Source organism: Octopus sinensis, linkage group LG15, assembly GCF_006345805.1.
Source record: "Octopus sinensis linkage group LG15, ASM634580v1, whole genome shotgun sequence".
In the NCBI taxonomy this organism is placed as follows: Eukaryota; Metazoa; Mollusca; class Cephalopoda; order Octopoda; family Octopodidae; genus Octopus; species Octopus sinensis.
In genome coordinates this window covers 25,421,138-25,438,543 of record NC_043011.1, presented here as the reverse complement: position 1 = coordinate 25,438,543, position 17,406 = coordinate 25,421,138, and the positions used below count along the sequence as shown (strand labels likewise).

General features: G+C 38.9%; 1 protein-coding gene across 3 annotated transcripts in view; it reads right to left on the bottom strand.

Moving 5' to 3' along the window:
* LOC115219654 (trichohyalin-like) overlaps positions 1-17,406 on the bottom strand; it is a 259,067-nt gene that overhangs the window by 238,859 nt on the left and 2,802 nt on the right. For all 3 annotated transcript variants that reach the window (XM_036509563.1, XM_036509564.1, XM_036509565.1), the window contains exons 2-4: positions 14,242-14,412; positions 12,591-12,705; positions 122-262 (exon numbers count right to left, since the gene is read on the bottom strand). In XM_036509563.1, the coding sequence (XP_036365456.1) occupies positions 122-262; positions 12,591-12,705; positions 14,242-14,361 (376 nt within the window). In that variant the 5' untranslated portion in view covers positions 14,362-14,412. The remainder of the gene's footprint in view (positions 1-121; positions 263-12,590; positions 12,706-14,241; positions 14,413-17,406) is intronic.

Here is a 17,406-nt window from a genome sequence, read left to right as displayed (position 1 = left end):
ACACACACACAACACACAACACACACACAACACACACAGACACACATGAATATACATATGTAGATAAATGCTGCAACATCTCTTTTTATCCATAGTTTTTTTAAAAAAGCGCAATACTTACAACTGCTGCTATAGATATTATCCATTTGGGAATTGTCAAAGAAATTGTCCACTGTGTTCTCTTTGGAACTCTTATTTAACAAATCCAGCTGCTCCTTTTTCAGAATCCTGTTCCTCTCTTCCAAACATAGTTTCAGTTTCACTGGCATCAAAGAAAGCAAAAACAAAATATTGAGGTTTTTACATAAGAAGCAAAGCATCATCATCATCATCATCATCATCATCATCATCATATCATCATCATCATCATCATCAACATCATCATCATCAACATCATCATCGTTATCATCACATCATCATCATCATCATCAACATCATCGTTATTTTAATGTCCACCTTTCCATGTGAATTTCGTTGAGGCAGATTTCCAACGGTCAGATGCCCTATCTCACTGCTTAACCCTCACCTATTTCCAAATAAAGTGATATTTCCCTGGGCTGGATAAGCTTTCATAGGAAACTGGAAATTAATGACATTGCTTGTATGACAGTGACACTCACAGCTATCAGGTGATGTCAAGACAAGGAAGTGCAAACACACATTCACACACACACATATGTACACACACACGTATATACATATACATACACATACATACATATATATATACATACATTCATATATATACATATATACATACATGTATATGTATATATATATATATGTGTGTGTGTGTGTGTGTGTGTGTGTATGTATATATGTCTATATAAGTGTATGTGTATTTTTGCAATGTGTACAAATAACACGGAAAAAATAAATAGTTACCAGGGTAGCAAAAAATCAAAAAAGTACCAAGGATGTAACAGTCTACTTACAAAGGATTTAGTGAAATGTTTTTGTATAACATATATAAATAAATAAATGGAGTTAAATGCAGGTGTTATTCAAATCTTTATACTTCCAACATATGCTTTGAAGAAAACATTGGTTTTATTCCAGAAGGAATGAAATGGTATAAAATAATAAAATCTTCTCATCAGGGAAAAAAGAGAAACAAAACACATCAATAAGGCATTTTAACTTAATGTAATTACTACATATATGATGAAGGAATGCTGGTAGGTTATTTTTTAAAAAGAAACATTAATAGATATAACGTCAAAGGCAATTTATAGAAAGAGAAGGCGGAGGAAGAAAGAAATTAGGAGAAAACTAAGAGTGGAGAAATATAGTGCAATAGGTGAATAGGAATAAAGATTAAATGCATGGAAATAGATATATTTAGTGGAAATGAAATGTAAGGAGATAGTTAAAGGTCGAATTTTATAGACTAGTAGAAATTACTTATAGGAACTAAAGGTATGTTTTTGCCAATGTTTGCAATAATAAACACATTCTTTAAATGTGTTTAGAAGAGGAGTCTCTGAGAACAGGATGAAATACAGTTCACATTACAGAGCAAACAAAAAGATTTACCTTTATCATAAAGAAAGGACCTAGATAGAAAATTCAATTCCAAATCAAATTGTTTATTGTGTTCCTTTAGAGACTAAATTAATTCACTAAGCCCAGAATTGTTGCATTTATTGATATGTCTAAATGTTGAGTAATGGCTGAATATTCTTTGGGACAACTGAGATGAAGAATTGCCTATATAAAAAAAGACATCAGACCCGGAAGTAATTTTATATTGATAAACAGAGTTTCTAGTATTAGAATTACTGCTAAGGATGTAACTGCAATTGGAATATATATCAGAAATACTAATATTGCTGTTATTATAATTCAAAGAATGGTTAGTGCTAATAATATCAAGGCTATTATTTTCATTAAGTGGATTTGTATTTAACAACTGGGCCATCAGAAATCACTGCCAAGATGATTAAAATTTCCAGTGGTGTAGGATGATACAGCTTAGTCACCCGTATAGTTAATCAAGTTATTCAGGAAGACGCCATCCCCAATGACTGGTATAGCAGTATTATAGTTAGCTGTTACAAGGGTAAAGGTAATGCCCTTACATAGAAACAACCACAGAAGTATTAAATTGCTAGACCAAGTCATGAAAGTTACTGAGAGGGTTATTGCTCAATTGATTAGGAATAGAATTAAACTAGATGAGAAGCAGTTTGGTTTTGTACCTAGGAAGAGTACCACAGATGCTATTTTCCTAATGAGACAGCTGCTGGAAACATACTTGGCCAAAAGTAAGCCATTGTACTTAGCCTTCGTCAACCTGGAGAATTCAAAATTGGATGCCTGTGGGAACTACTATATGCTGATGACCTTGCTCTTATTGTAGAATCTTTATTGCAGAATTGGAGAAGAAATTCCTTGTTATGGAAACAAAACCTGAAATTAAAGAGCCTAGCAAAGACCAAAGTTGTTGTTAGTAAGAAAGAAGATAAAACTCTCTTTCTGTCAGGTAAATAGCCCTGCTCAATATGTAGGAAAGGAGTTGGAAGAAATTCTATTCACTGCACCCAATGTAAATTATGGAATTACAGGTAGATTAACAGATAAGGTTGCCTTTGTACATGGCAGATGTGCAGGAACAATAAGCACTAAGAGCATAGAGGACTTAGATTCTCTCAAATGCCCAAGAGGCTCTCTTGAGGTTGTTACCTAGGTGCCCAAATTAGCAATGGAGGAAGATGCTCTGAAAGTAATGTTTCTAGACTAAGAATTGGGTGGAGGAAGTTCAGAGAGCTATTACCTCTGTCAGCAACAAAAGGACTCTCTCTCTCAGAGTGAAAGGTAGACTATATGATGCTTGTATTTGAATGGCTATACTCCATGGTAGTGAGACATGGGTTCTGAATGCAGAAGACATGTGTAGACTGGAGAGAAATGAAGGCAGAATGCTCAGTTGGATGTGCAACATCAGTGCACATGTACAACAAAGTGCAAATGTATTGTGAGAAAAGTTGAGCATAAGAGGAATCAAATGTAGCATGTAAGAGAGGAAGACTACATTGGTTCTTCTGTGTTCATGTTTTGGTCCTTTTACCAAAATATGAACAGGCAAAATATTCAAACTGGATGTGGCTGGTTTATATGTTAATGGGTTAAACCTTTGCTTGTCCTGCATATCACATGCGAAACACAGGACATATCTCCCTGATGTTCCTGCATTATATCATGGTACACATTCCCAGTTTTTTCTCAACCATCAGAGTAACTCGAGACTTATGAAAAGAAAGTCTTATATACTCAGAACATATAAAACAGGGGTTAACTATAAATCTGAAAACAAGCATGGACATTTAGGACAAACATGAAAATGCTTTGGACAGACAAAGAATTAAGATGGCAAGCTGGTAGAATCATTAGCGCTTTGGAGAAAAGGCTCAGCAGCATTTTATGCTGTGAGTTCAAATTCTGTCAAAGTCAACTTTGCCTTTCATCCTTTCAGTGTCAGTAAAATAAATGCCATTTGAGCACTGGGGGTCAATGTAATCAACCTGTCCCAGCCCCTAAAATTGCTGCTCTTATGCCAAGATTCGAAGGCTTTATTACAGGATACTTTAGAGAGGAAGGGTCAAGTGATTGTAGGTTGTTTGGACAATGAAGAGAAAAAGTAGGCTGAGTGATGGCTATTTGATGGAGGGAGAGTTAAATTTAACAGATAAAATGAAATGGGAGAGAGAGAGAATGAGTGAAAGAAAGAGAATGAGAAGGTGGGGAGAGAGAGAGCATATAGGAGAAAGAAAGAATAGATAAATGTGAGAGAGAGAGAGAGAGACAGAGACAGTGCGACAGAAAGACAGAAACAGATTGATGTAGAGAAGTAAAGAGAGGAAGAAAGACCAACATAGAGTGAGATAGAGAGAGAGAAAGAGAGGAAGGGAGAGAGTGTGAGTGGAACAGATTGATGGCGAGAAGTAAAAAGAGTGAGAGTAAGAGGGTGAAATGGAGAGGAGAAAAGAGAGTGGTTGAGAAACAGAGCCAGAGAGAGGAAGGTATAAGGAGAAAGAGAGAGAGAGAGAATCACAAACAGAAAAGATAACAATCAATGCAGAAAAATAACACGATAATGATGAGGACGGTGGCGATGATGAAGATGATGATGGTCATCATCATGGTGGTGGTGGTGGTGGTGGTGGTGGTGGTGGTGGTGGTGGTGGTGGTGGTGGTGGTGATGGTGGTTTTGGTGGTGTTGGTGGTGACGATGATGACAGATAGTAATTAAGATGTTGTCATGGTTATGATGTTGCCAGGATTAAAATGATGACAGTACAGCTATACAACGAAAGATGATGATGATGATGACAACCATGTCAGTGATGACGATGACAGCGATGACGACGATGATGATGATAATGATGGTGATGACGATGGTGATGACGATAGTGATGATGATGATGATGGTGTTGAAGACAGTAACTAAAACAATAATGATAACGTTTTCTTTGTTAATGAAAATGTCAACAATAACAACAGTTAGGTTGTTTCTAATGAGCCATCACTGAATGCATTGACCAGAACACACACATACGCACATGCACATGTGCATGCACGCACACACACACACACACACACATGCATGCTAATGCCCAGACTTACATACAAAATGCATACACACACACACACACACACACACATACACATGTGTCAATACAGAGACTCAAGTCAATACAGAGAACAAGTGCACACACATACATGCTGATACAGGTACATATGCAATGTGCATGCACACACACACACATGCACACATGCTGATACAGGCACACATGCAATGTGCATGCACATACACACATACACATGCTTTAATACAGAGACCAAGTGCACACACATACATGGTGATACAGGTACATATGCAATGTGCATGCACACACACACACATGCTGACACAGGCATGCATGCAATGTGCATGCACACTCACATGAATACACATACAAGTTAATACATAGACGCACATACAACGTGCATGCTCACACACACATATAGATGCTAATACACAGGCTCACATAGAACATGTACATTCATACATGCCAATACACAGACACATGTTCAACATGCACACACAGACATGTATACACACACACACACAACACACACACACACACAAGAACAGACTACAAACAACTGGACTCACACATAATAACAAACACACACACACACATATACACATTAGGCGGCGAGCTGGCAGAAACGTTAGCACGCCGGGCGAAATGCATTGCCGTAGTTCGTCTGCCGTTACGTTCCGAGTTCAAATTCCGCCAAGGTCGACTTTGCCTTTCATCCTTCTGGGGTCGATAAATTAAGTACCAGTTACGCACTGGGGCCGATGTAATCGATTTAATCCCTTTGTCTGTCCTTGTTTGTCTCCTCTGTGTTTAACCCCTTGTAGGTAGTAAAGAAATATATACACATATGATTCTGTCACACACACTAAACACACACTAAACACACATACACACACACACACACACACACACACACAAGAACAGACTACATAGAACTGGACTCACACATAATAACAAACACACACACATTAAACACACATACACTAAACACACACTAACACACACATATACACATAAGATTCTCTCTCTCATACATACACACACACACACACACATTCATTCAAACAAAACAATAAAAAAAAGGCATCTTAATCAATTTTTGATGAAAACTATTCAGTTGCAGGACTGACTTAACCATCCACCGATGGCTATAGCTGTTGTGTATGTGTATGTATGTGTGTATGCATGTCTGTATGTATGCATGTATGTGTATGTATGTATGTATGTATGTTGTATGTATGTATATTTGCGTGTGTATGTATATATGTTTGTTTGTGTGTATGTATTTATGTATGTATGTATGCGTGTATACATGTACTTGTATGGATGTGAGTATGTATGCATATATGTATATGTATGTGTGTATGTGTATATGTGTGTATGTATGTGTGTGTATGTATGTATATGTGTATGCATGTATGTATGTGCGTATGTATGTATGCATATATGTTTCAGCTAATACCTAACTGGATGAACACATATCTTTCTTTCTCATAAGGATAAATAAGAACCTATTTTGCTGTTTCGTTTCTCAAGTCCTTTGTAAAAAAAAATTTTGTTTATACTTCTTGCACTGTAGAATACTGTGATATATAATTAACTAGCAGTATCGCCCGGTGTTGCTCGGGTTTGTAAGGGAAATAACTATATAAGCATTTTTAGAGAGTTATAGCCAAAAAATAGCAAAAAAATGCATTAAAAATGGAAAAAAAATTATGGTAATTTTTTTTTTAAATCGTTGACTCATCGTAGACATTTTTAGAGAGTTACTTCCCTTATATAATAGCGAAAAAGATGCATTAAAATGGAAAAAAATTATGGTAAATTTTTTTAAAATCGTAGACTCATCGTAGACGCGCGCTAATACCCAGAAGGGCTCGATATGAATCACGACTATAAGATACCCGGTTTTGGTTAAACTGCACCGCAAAATGTGGGAGTAGTTAGGAATCTAAATCGAAGGGGACAGACACTCACACAACTACAGTTTTATATATATAGATTTAATTTAATCTAATTAATTTAATTAATTCTATTCAACCATAAATTTGTATGATTTTTATATTGCTGTACGAAACGATCATCTGCATGAAACAAAATTCTCTTATATATTTTAACACCTTTTCTCCATTTTTATCAAAATTGTTGAGTTTTATGGGGTTTCTTTCCATAAATTCACAACACATCATATACATGTATTATTTTTATATTTGCAATTTTATGCCAGTAAATATGCTACAGCAAAATATGAAGAATCTGTATTAGAAATCTTTTTTTGGAAACCTCCAAATTAAAGGATGAATCTAATTCAAACTTTTTACACAGATATATGTACATGTATGTATGTGAGTGTGTATGCATATGTGCGTATGTATGTGTGTATGCATGTGTGTATGTATGTATACATGCATGTATATGTGTATGTGTGTATGTATGTTTGTATGTATGTATGTGTGTATGTATGTATGTATGTATGCATGTATGTATGTGTGTATGTGTGTATACATGTACTTGTATGTATGTGAGTATGTATGCATATATGTATATGTATGTGTGTATCTGTATATGTATGTATGTGTGTATGTATGTATGCATGTATATGTGTAGGCATGTGTGTATGTGTGTATGTATGTGTGTGTATGTATATATGTATGTGTATGTATGTATGTGTGTATATATGTATATACTAGCTGGTATGCTCGGTAATTCCTTGGGGTAAAGATGTTCTATAGAAACATCTCATTACTCTGATATAAGAAGCAATTTCGTTATAACTGCCACAAAAGGTGTATTTTCCATCACAAAAAAGTACAAAAACTGTCAGCTGGAGGAGGGAGAGATTGTTGGGGGTTGGCGAGAGAGAGATTTTTGGAGGTTGACGAGAAAGATTGTCAGAAGTTGGTGAGAGAGGTTGCTTGAAGTTGGCAAGAGGCAAAGACATTATTCTGCTATGCGAAAGCATCTGAGAAATGTATAACTGCTGTCATTCACAGAAAAAATAGTTTTACCGTGAGAAAAGAGAAATTTGGCAATCGAGGATTGAATCCACGCTACGCCTGCATGAAGCCACAACAAATACTTTGTGGAATAAAAAAATTTATCTGTTGTGGAAAAAGTGTAACTGTAAAAATGCAGAATTATCGGAGTAATGGGCATTAAAAAAAGTATGTATGTATAGAAATGTATGAATGATGTCTTTAAGGTTTAAGATTCAAATTAAGGAAGTGCAATAATAATGTTTAGCAGTTCAAAACTGTGAGTAGTGAAATGCAGAATTAGGTGGCTGACTGTGAGAATCAAATATTGATTGCTTTGCTAAAATCTGCTGGTGGTATGGGTTATTTCCCTGAGTTGTTTAAATAAAACATTAGTAATATGTAGTAGATAGAAGGATCCATTGGAAGGGTCCTATAATCGATTTTTTTTTTCAACAATCTAATTATGTCACGAGGTTTCCGGACATGAGTTCTACTCGCATATCAAAGTATAAAAGTGATATTGTCTGCAAAAATTAGAAATAGGACACACAAAAGAGTAATATTCAAAGTAATCAAACAGAAACAATGAAATGGGTTATTTCCCTTCAGTGTTTAATAAGCAATAGTGTATGGGTGCTATGAGTTATTTCACTTGAAAGTTTTAAAAAAAATTAGTTATATGATATAGATATAAAGGTCCCTTCCAAGGGCTGTATTATCAATTTTTCAACAATCTAAGTATGTCATGAGGTTTCCAGACATGAGTTCTACTCACATGTTAAGTTTCATTAAAATCAATAAAATGATGTAGAAGGAGTTAGCTAACAATGCCACAAACAAACATACACAAATTTTCTACATATGCAATAGATGTACATGTATGTGTGTCTGTGTATATGTGTGTATGTGTGTATGTATGCGTGTATACAGATATGTATAAGTGTGTATGTGTGTATGTTAACCTATAAGTGGCTGAGTATTCCAAAAGATGTGTGCTCTTAATGTATGCTTAATCATCAAAGAGAAACAGTACAGCACAGCGTGTTACAAAACTGGACCTTTGAATTACAGGATGATCCATCTGAGAGGCTTCAACACAGTTTCCATATTTGCAATGTCACTTACAAGGCTTGGGCTGAGCTGAGGCTGTGGAAAATGATACATCCCCAAGATGTTAAGCTGTGGAAGTCAATCTGGGACTTTGTGATTGTGAAGCAAACTTCTTAACAATTTGGCCATGCAGTGACAGCCCTGCATACACAAACACTCACACATAGGTACACGTACATGCATACATGCACACACATACACATACACACACACATAGACACATATACATATGCATACACAAATACATACATACATGCATACACATACCCACATACAAGCATGCACATACACTCACACATATATACACATGTATGTGTGTATATACATGCACACATACATACACATGCACATACACACACATAGACACATATATACACATGCACACACAAATACATACATACATGCATACACTTAACCACATACATGCATGCACATACACTCACACATATATACACACATACACACATACATGCACACATACATACACATACACATGCACATGCATACACATGTACATGTTTACATGCATACACATACACACACATAAATACCTGTACACACACATATACACACATATGCACACATACACACACTTATACACATATGCATATACATGCTCACACACATACACACACACACACGCACACATACACACACACACACACAGCCACCAATGCAAACCATCGTTACCTACAAAACAACAAAAATAATAAACAGAAAAGATGAAAACAACAACAAAAATATTTTTAAAAACTTGTCAATGAAATTTTTTTTAAATGCCATTAAAATCTAAAGGAAATGATGCAAATGAAAAAATGATTCATAAAAATAAATAAAACTAGCAGTATCGCCCGGCGTTGCTCAGGTTGTAAGGGAAATAACTATAAAGCATTTTTAGAGAGTTATAGCCAAAAAATAGCAAAAAAATGGAAAAAAAATGATGGTAAATTTTTTTTGAGAGTTAAAAAAGGTGGAGTTGCGTCCCCTAGACGGTCTGAGGTTTGGGTTTCTGATTCTCGACCCCATGTCGAATTTATCGATTTTTTTCAGAACTGGGGGAACTTTTCAAAATTTTCGCTGCGTTAGTATTGAATTATGACATTGGGCTATGTGTGTGTCAAGTTTCATCAGAATCGGTTGAAAGCCGTGGTCAGAGTGAGGGTACGAGAAAACAGACACACAGAAAACGCACAGACAAACTGCCGTTTATATAGAGAGAGATGATACACTCCAGCATGGCCACAGCCCACTAGTTGAAACTAGTAAGAAAGAAAAAATAAAGCAGGAGGAACATAAAATATGCAAGATCAGCAGCAGGAGCAGCAGCAGTAGCAGAGACACCAGAGAGCAACAACCTTTTAACAGCAGCAGCAACGGCAGCAGGGTCTTTTAACAGCAGCAATAGAAACAGTAGCACCAGCCTTTAAGAGCAGCAGACATCAGCAGCATCGACAACAGCAGCATCAGCAGCAGCTGCAAACATTGATGTCTGCTGTGGTGATGATGATGCTGGCAATGAAAGGCAATTTATGGCATAATTATGGTTAATATCCTGGGAACCAATGGTTGCTCAAACCATTGGTTCCAGGGATTGCTTTCACAAAATATTTTATGGCTACTGTAGTAGTAGTGATAGTAGTAGTAGTAGTAGTAATAGTAGTAGTAGTAGTAGTAGTAGTAGTAGTAGTAAGTAGTAGTAGTAGTGGTGGTGGTGGTGGTAGTAGTAGTAGTAGTAGTAGTAGTAGTAGTAGTGAAGGTGGTGGTGCTGGTGGTGGTGGTATTGGTGGTAGTGCTAGTGGTGGCGGCGGCAGTGGCATCAGCAGCAGCAGCAGTAGTAGTAGTAGTAGTAGTAGTAGTAGTGGTGGTGGTGGTGGTGGTGGTGGTGGTGGTGGCAGTGGCAGCGGCAGTAGCAGCAGCAGTAGTAGTAGTAGTAGTAGTAGTTGTAGTAGTAGTAGTAGTAGTAGTAGTAGTAGTCATTGTTGTTATCACTATTGTTGTTGTTCTTGTTAAGACTGTTGTTTATGTTGCTAATGCAGTTAAGATGGCAAGCTGGCAGAGTCGTTAGCAAGCCAGGCGAAGTGCTTAATGGCACTTCGCTTGTCCTTACATTCTGAGTTCAAATTGTGCCAAGGTCGATTTTACCTTTCCATCCCTTTGAGGGTCGATAAAATAAGTACCAGTTGAGCGCTGGGGTTAAGGTAATCCACTTACCCCGCAACACCGAAATTGCTGGCCTTGCACCAAAATTTGAAACCAATATTGCTAATGCAGTTATTGTTGGCTTTGTTATTATTGCTACTGTTGTTGTTGCTATTGTTATTGTTCTTGCTATTATTACTATTATGCTGTTGCTAATATTACAATGATTATTGTCATTACTAATGTTGTTACCATTGGAAAAGCTGTTGCTACTGCTGTTGTTGTTGTTGCTGTTGGTGGTGGTGATGGTGATGGTGTTACTCCTACTAATATTGTCATTACTATTGCCATTGTTGTTGTTACTCTTGCTATTGTTGTTGTTACTATTGTTACAGTTGTTGCTGCTGTTACTATTGCTAATGATGCAGTTGCTATCATTGTTAAAGTTACTATTGCTACAGCTGTGATCAGAGGCAGACTGAGAGTATTAAGGGCCCTCGGACATAACTGTTTACCAGGTCCCTTTGAATGTGTGTTTTAGCAGAGTTAACATGTAGAGTGTGTTGATGCTACCATGACTACTGTTGTTGTTGTTACTATTGCTACTATTGTTACTGTTGTCATCACCATTGCTAATGTTGTTACCATTGATAATGCTGTTGCTATTGTTGTTGTTGCTATTGCTTATTTTGTTTTTAGTATTACTACTGCCATTACTGTGGAGGTGCATGGCTTAGTGGTTAGGGTGTCAGTATCATGATGGTAAGATTGTGGTTTCGATTCCTGGACTGAGCGACGCATTTTGTCCATGAGCAAAACACTTCATTTCATGTTGCTCCAGTCCACTCAGCTGGCAAAAATGAGTAACGCTGCAATGGACTGGCGTCCCATCCAGCTGGGGAACACATACGCCATAGAAACCAAGCCCATGAGCCTGGCCAGGCTTTAAAAGGGTGCATTCATTATTTTATTACTGCCATTACTATTGCAAATGTTCCAGTTGCTAAGGTTACTGATATTACAGTTTCTACAGCTTGTTACTCTTGCTACTGTTGTTGTTACTATTGCCAATATTCTTGTTGCTACTATTGCTACTGTTGTTGTTACTATTGCAAATATTCTTATTGTTACTATTGCCATATTCTTGTTGTTACTATTGCCAATATTCTTGTTGTTACTATTGCTACTCTTGTTGTTACTATTGCCAACATTCTTATTGTTACTATTGCTACTCTTGTTGTTACTATTGCCAATATTCTTGTTGTTACTATTGCTACTCTTGTTGTTACTATTGCCAACATTCTTATTGTTACTATTGCTACTCTTGTTGTTACCACTGCTACTGTTGTTGCTATTGTTGCTATTGCCAATATTCTTGTTGTTCCTATTGCTACAGCTATTGTTGTAATTGCAACTATTGTTGCCTTTGTTTTTACTGTTGTCTCTGCAGTTGCTTATGCAGCTGCTATTACTACTGCTGTTGCCATAGTTGTAGTTGTTGCTGCTGCTACTGCTGCTACTACTGCTGCTCATGTTGTTGCTTATGTTGTGTCATTATTTACATTGTCTAAGACAGCAAGCTGGCAGAATCATTAGCACGCCAGGCAAAATGCTTAGTGGCATTCTGAGTTCAATTCCACCAAGGTCAACTTTACATTTCATCCTTTCAGGGTCGATAAATTAAGTTCTAGTGAAACACTGGGGTTGATGCAATCGACTAATCCACCCCCAAAAAATTTCATGCCTTGTGCCTTTAGTAGAAAGGATTACTTACGATGTCTCAGGTCCTCTTGTTCGTTGTGAAGTCTGCTACAGAGTGTACCAGGATATAGAAGATGGCAAATCTGATGATCTTGGTCAGTGGGAGGTGTATAGAGAAGGTCAACTGGCTGAAAGAGGTGAGAGAGTTAGGTGTTTTATGACATGTGATGCTGGTTAATGAGGATGGCTGTGTGGTTAGGGCAAAACAGTGGGTCACATTTCCTGATGTATCCTTAAGGTGGGAGGGTGTGGATTTAGAAGGAAATTTGGCTACTGTTTCTAGCCAGTTGAATAATCACACTAACATCGTCATTCACTTGCTTGTTTGTCACAGGGCAAAACAGTGTTTCTCAGCCATTCTTTTACCTATGGATCCCTTTGGTTCCTATTTTACACAGGTGGAACCCCGCCACCTACTAGCCATTCAATGTTTAATAAAATGCTATAAAATATTTTCATAATTAAATATTATTAGGAATTGCATTTTAAAAAATTGTTAAATTATTTTGTGTATTGTACAAGTATAAGCAATTTATCGCAGACAAATTTTAACAACAAAATCTTATATGGACCCCCAAGGGCCATATGGAACCTGATTGAGAATCACTGGGGTTACAGCATTGAACTACCATCTCAACTCACAGTTTATAGGTATGAGGGAGCAGCAGTGGCAGCAGCGGAGGCGGTGGCGGTGGTGGGCAGTGGTGAGGTGGTGGGCGGTGGTGAGGTGGTGGGCGGTGGTGAGGTGGTGGGCAGTGGTGAGGTGGTGGGCGGTGGTGAGGTGGTGGGCAGTGGTGAGTGGTGGGCGGTGGTGAGGTGGTGGGGGTGGTGGGCGGTGGTGAGGTGGTGGGCTGTGGTGAGGTGGTGGGCGGTGGTGAGGTGGTGGGCGGTGGTGAGGTGTGGGCGGTGGTGAGGTGGTGGTGAGGTGGTGGGCGGTGGTGGGCAGTGGTGAGGTGGTGGGGCGGTGTGAGGTGGTGGGCGGTGGTGATGTGTGGGCGGTGGTGAGGTGGTGGGCGGTGGTGAGGTGGTGGGCGTGGTGAGGTGGTGGGGCGGTGTGAGGTGGTGGGCGGTGGTGTGAGGTGGTGGGCGGTGGTGAGGTGGTGGGGGTGGTGAGGTGGTGGGCGGTGGTGAGGTGGTGGCGGTGGTGAGGTGGTGGGCGGTGGTGAGGTGGTGGGCGGCGGTGATGGTGGTTGGCGGTAGTGAGGGTTGTGGTGAGGTGGTGGGCAGTGGTGAGATGGTGGGCAGTGATGAGGGGTGGTGGGAGGTGGTCAGGGTGGTGGGCAGTGATGAGGTGGTGGGCGGTGGTGAGTGGTGGGCGGTGGTGAGGTGGTGGGCGGTGGGTGGGCGGCGGTGATGGTGGTTGGCGGTAGTGAGGGTTGTGGTGAGGTGGTGGGCAGTGGTGAGATGGTGGGCAGTGATGAGGTGGTGGGCGGTGGTCAGGGTGGTGGGCAGTGATGAGGTGGTGGGCGGTGATCAGGGTGGTGGGCGGTGGTCAGGGTGGTGGTGGTAGTGGTGGTGAGAGTGGTCGTGAGGGTGGTGGCAGTAGTGGTGGTTTTTAAACAGCAGATAGCAGCGATGACAACCACAGAATCTGTTGCAACAAATTAATCAGAAAGATAAGAAAAGAGAAGGAACTCAAAAAGCTTCCCATCTTCTTGCCTTACCTTTACTCCCATCCTGGAACATGCTTTCAGGGAGCGTGGACTGGTCAGCACATAGCTGCAGTTGTCATACTGGGGATCATCAAAATTATAGAGAGTCAATTTGGGAGAATCTTCCATCATGGACAGATAACAGTGTGGTGTGGCTTAATTAGTCTGTAATAGTTGGACGGCCTGTAATGAAATACAAACATTGGAATTTAAACACAGTAGATTAGAAAAACAAACAAGGTTAGGTTTTGAGAAGGAGGAAATTGAAGTGTGAGGTGGAGAAGGCTGAAACAGGATTTCACAGTCAGCTTAGAGATGACAGGTGAGAAGTTTTGATAGTGATGTAAGGTGTTTGTTGATAGAAGTGGCTGTGTGGTAAGTAGCTTGCTTACCAATCACATGGTTCCGGGTTCAGTCCCACTGCGTGGCACCTAGGGCAAGTGTCCTCTACTATAGACTTGGACCAACCAAAGCCTTGTAACTTAATGGTTCGGCAAAAGAGACCGATAGAATAAGTACTAGGCTTACAAAGAATAAGTCCTGGGGTCGATTTGCTCAACTTAAGTCGGTACTCCAGCATGGCCACAGTCATATGACTGAAACAAGTAAAAAAGTAACAGAGAGTTTTGGTGTTTGATAATTATGGTCAAATCCTTTAGTTGCTGTATTTCTTTTAAAATACACTACCTTTGTTTTCATTGACTTTGAAAATAATGACGAAGAATTTAGTAAAACAACTTTGTCGTTGTTAAGTTGGTGTTTAAGGCAGTGAGTTGACAGAATTGTTGCTACACTGGTCAAAATGTGTTGCAGCATTTCATCTGACTTTACATTCTGAGTTCAAATTCCCCTGGGATTGATTTTGCTTTTCATTCTTTCAGGGTTGATGAAATAAGTACCAGTTGAATACTGGGTAGGGGGTCAATGTAAACAATTTATACCTTCACCCAAAACTGCTGGCCTCATGCCAAAATTTGAAACCATTATTAAGTTGGTGTTTGAAACATAAATTAACATAAAATTTTGAAGGAAGTTATTTTTTTAAAAATTTGGATCACTTTAAAACATTTTTTTTATCAAAGAACCAGAGCCAATCTCAGGAAGTTTGGTAACTGAAGGGTTAATGATAACAGAGAGAACTTTGGTTATGGCAAAGAGTTCGGTGCTGACAGAGAGTTTGAGGATGATGGTGACAGTTTGATGATGAGATAGATTTGTGATGACATAAAGTTTAGGGTTTAGTGATGACAGAGAAGTTTGCAGAAGGCAATGCGTTAGGTGATAACAGAGATTTTGGTGATGACATGAATGGTTCGATGATGACAGTGACAGTTTCGTGATGACAGAGTTTTGTGATGACAAAGAGTTTAGTGATGACAGTAATAGCTTGGGTGTTACAATGATAGCTTACTGATGATAGTTGTGGTTCGTTGATGACAGAGAGAATTTTGGTGATGACAGAGATAGTTTTGTGATGACCAAGAATCTGGTGATGACAAAGTGTTTGGTGATAACAGAGAGTTCGGTAATGTATAAACAATGTATAAATATAGTATACTAGCAGTATCGCCCGGCGTTGCTCGGGTTTGTAAGGGAAATAACTATAAAGCATTTTTAGAGAGTTATAGCCAAAAAATAGCAAAAAAATGGAAAAAAATGATGGTAAATTTTTTTTTGAGATCTAAAAAAGGTGGAGTTGCGTCCCCTAGACAGTTTGTGGTTCGTGTTTCTGATTCTCGACCCCATGTCGAATTTATCGATCTTTTTCAGAACTGGGGGAACTTTTCAAAATTTTCGCTGCGTTAGTTTTGAATTATGACATTGGGCTATGTGTGTGTCAAGTTTCATCAGAATCGGTTGAAAGCCGTGGTCAGGGTGAGGGTACAACCTAACAGACACACAGAAACACACACAGACAAACTGCCGTTTATATAGAGAGAGATGTATTCTATATTTATACATTGATTCATCATCATCATTATCATCATCATTGTTTAACATCTGCCTTCTATGCTGGCATGGGTTGGATGGTTTGACAGGAGCCAGCCAGACAGAAGACTACACCAGACTTCTGTGTCTGTTTAGGCATGGTTTTTTAACAGCTGGATGCCCTTCCTAACAACAACCACCCTGCAGAGTTGGACTGAGTGCTTTTTATGTGGCACCAGCACCAGCAAGGTAAGTTTTGGCATGGTTTTTTACAGTTAGATGCCCTTCCAAAATGCCAACCACTTTACAGTGTGGACTGGATGCTTTTTGCATGGCATCAGCACTGGCAGGGTAACCAAGTATCTTGCAAGGAATCTTTGAGAGGGAATAGAGCACTGTGTCAGATGATGAAAGGCTTAGAGTGTGACAGAGAGACAGAGGGGCAGAACCAGGTGATTTGCTATAGAGGTAGTACATGATTACTGTCAAGGCCAATTAAAAACAGATTTTTAGTTTTATTTACAAGGAATAACTACTCCAGTAGTGTAACATTTTAAAATACCATCAAATGCGTATATTCCAATATTTGATTAAGAAATAGCAATTTATATTTTAAAGGACCTCAATTAAAACATAATGATATCTATTATTATGTATGCAATCTAAAATTGAGCAATATATAGTGTAGTGGGGCTCCGAAAGGGGTCTTAGAGAGTAGCATCCCTGCCCTCCTGAGTTAGTTTTCCACCACATTTCTTAAAAATCATGGAAGAGGCCCTGGTCTAGGGACCACTTATATCTAGAAACTGAGGTTGGGGGTAAGCATGGGCATACTCCCCGTAGAAAATCCAGCTCCAAAAAAGCTTCATGATAGCAAAGGAAATGGGCACCAGCCAGGCCAAAGGTTGGGGTGGGCTGCACTTGCCTACTTCAGTTTTAAAACACTGGATGACAAGGACGACACAGAATGTGAGGGGTGAGTTGGAATATTATCTGGGACCATAACATTTCATTTACAATTCATGACCAAGAGTTTACTTATAGTCAATTGGCTGAAGAAAGAGGGACTGAACCAAACCTGACAGACAAGCAAGCGAATGACAATGCTAGTGTGATTATTCGACTAGCTAGAAACAGTAGCCAAATTTCCTTCTAAATCCACACCCTCCCACCTTAAGTACAAAAGGATGCATCAGGAAATGCGACCCACAGCATACTATTTCTGAAAAATAAACATGGTCATGGCTT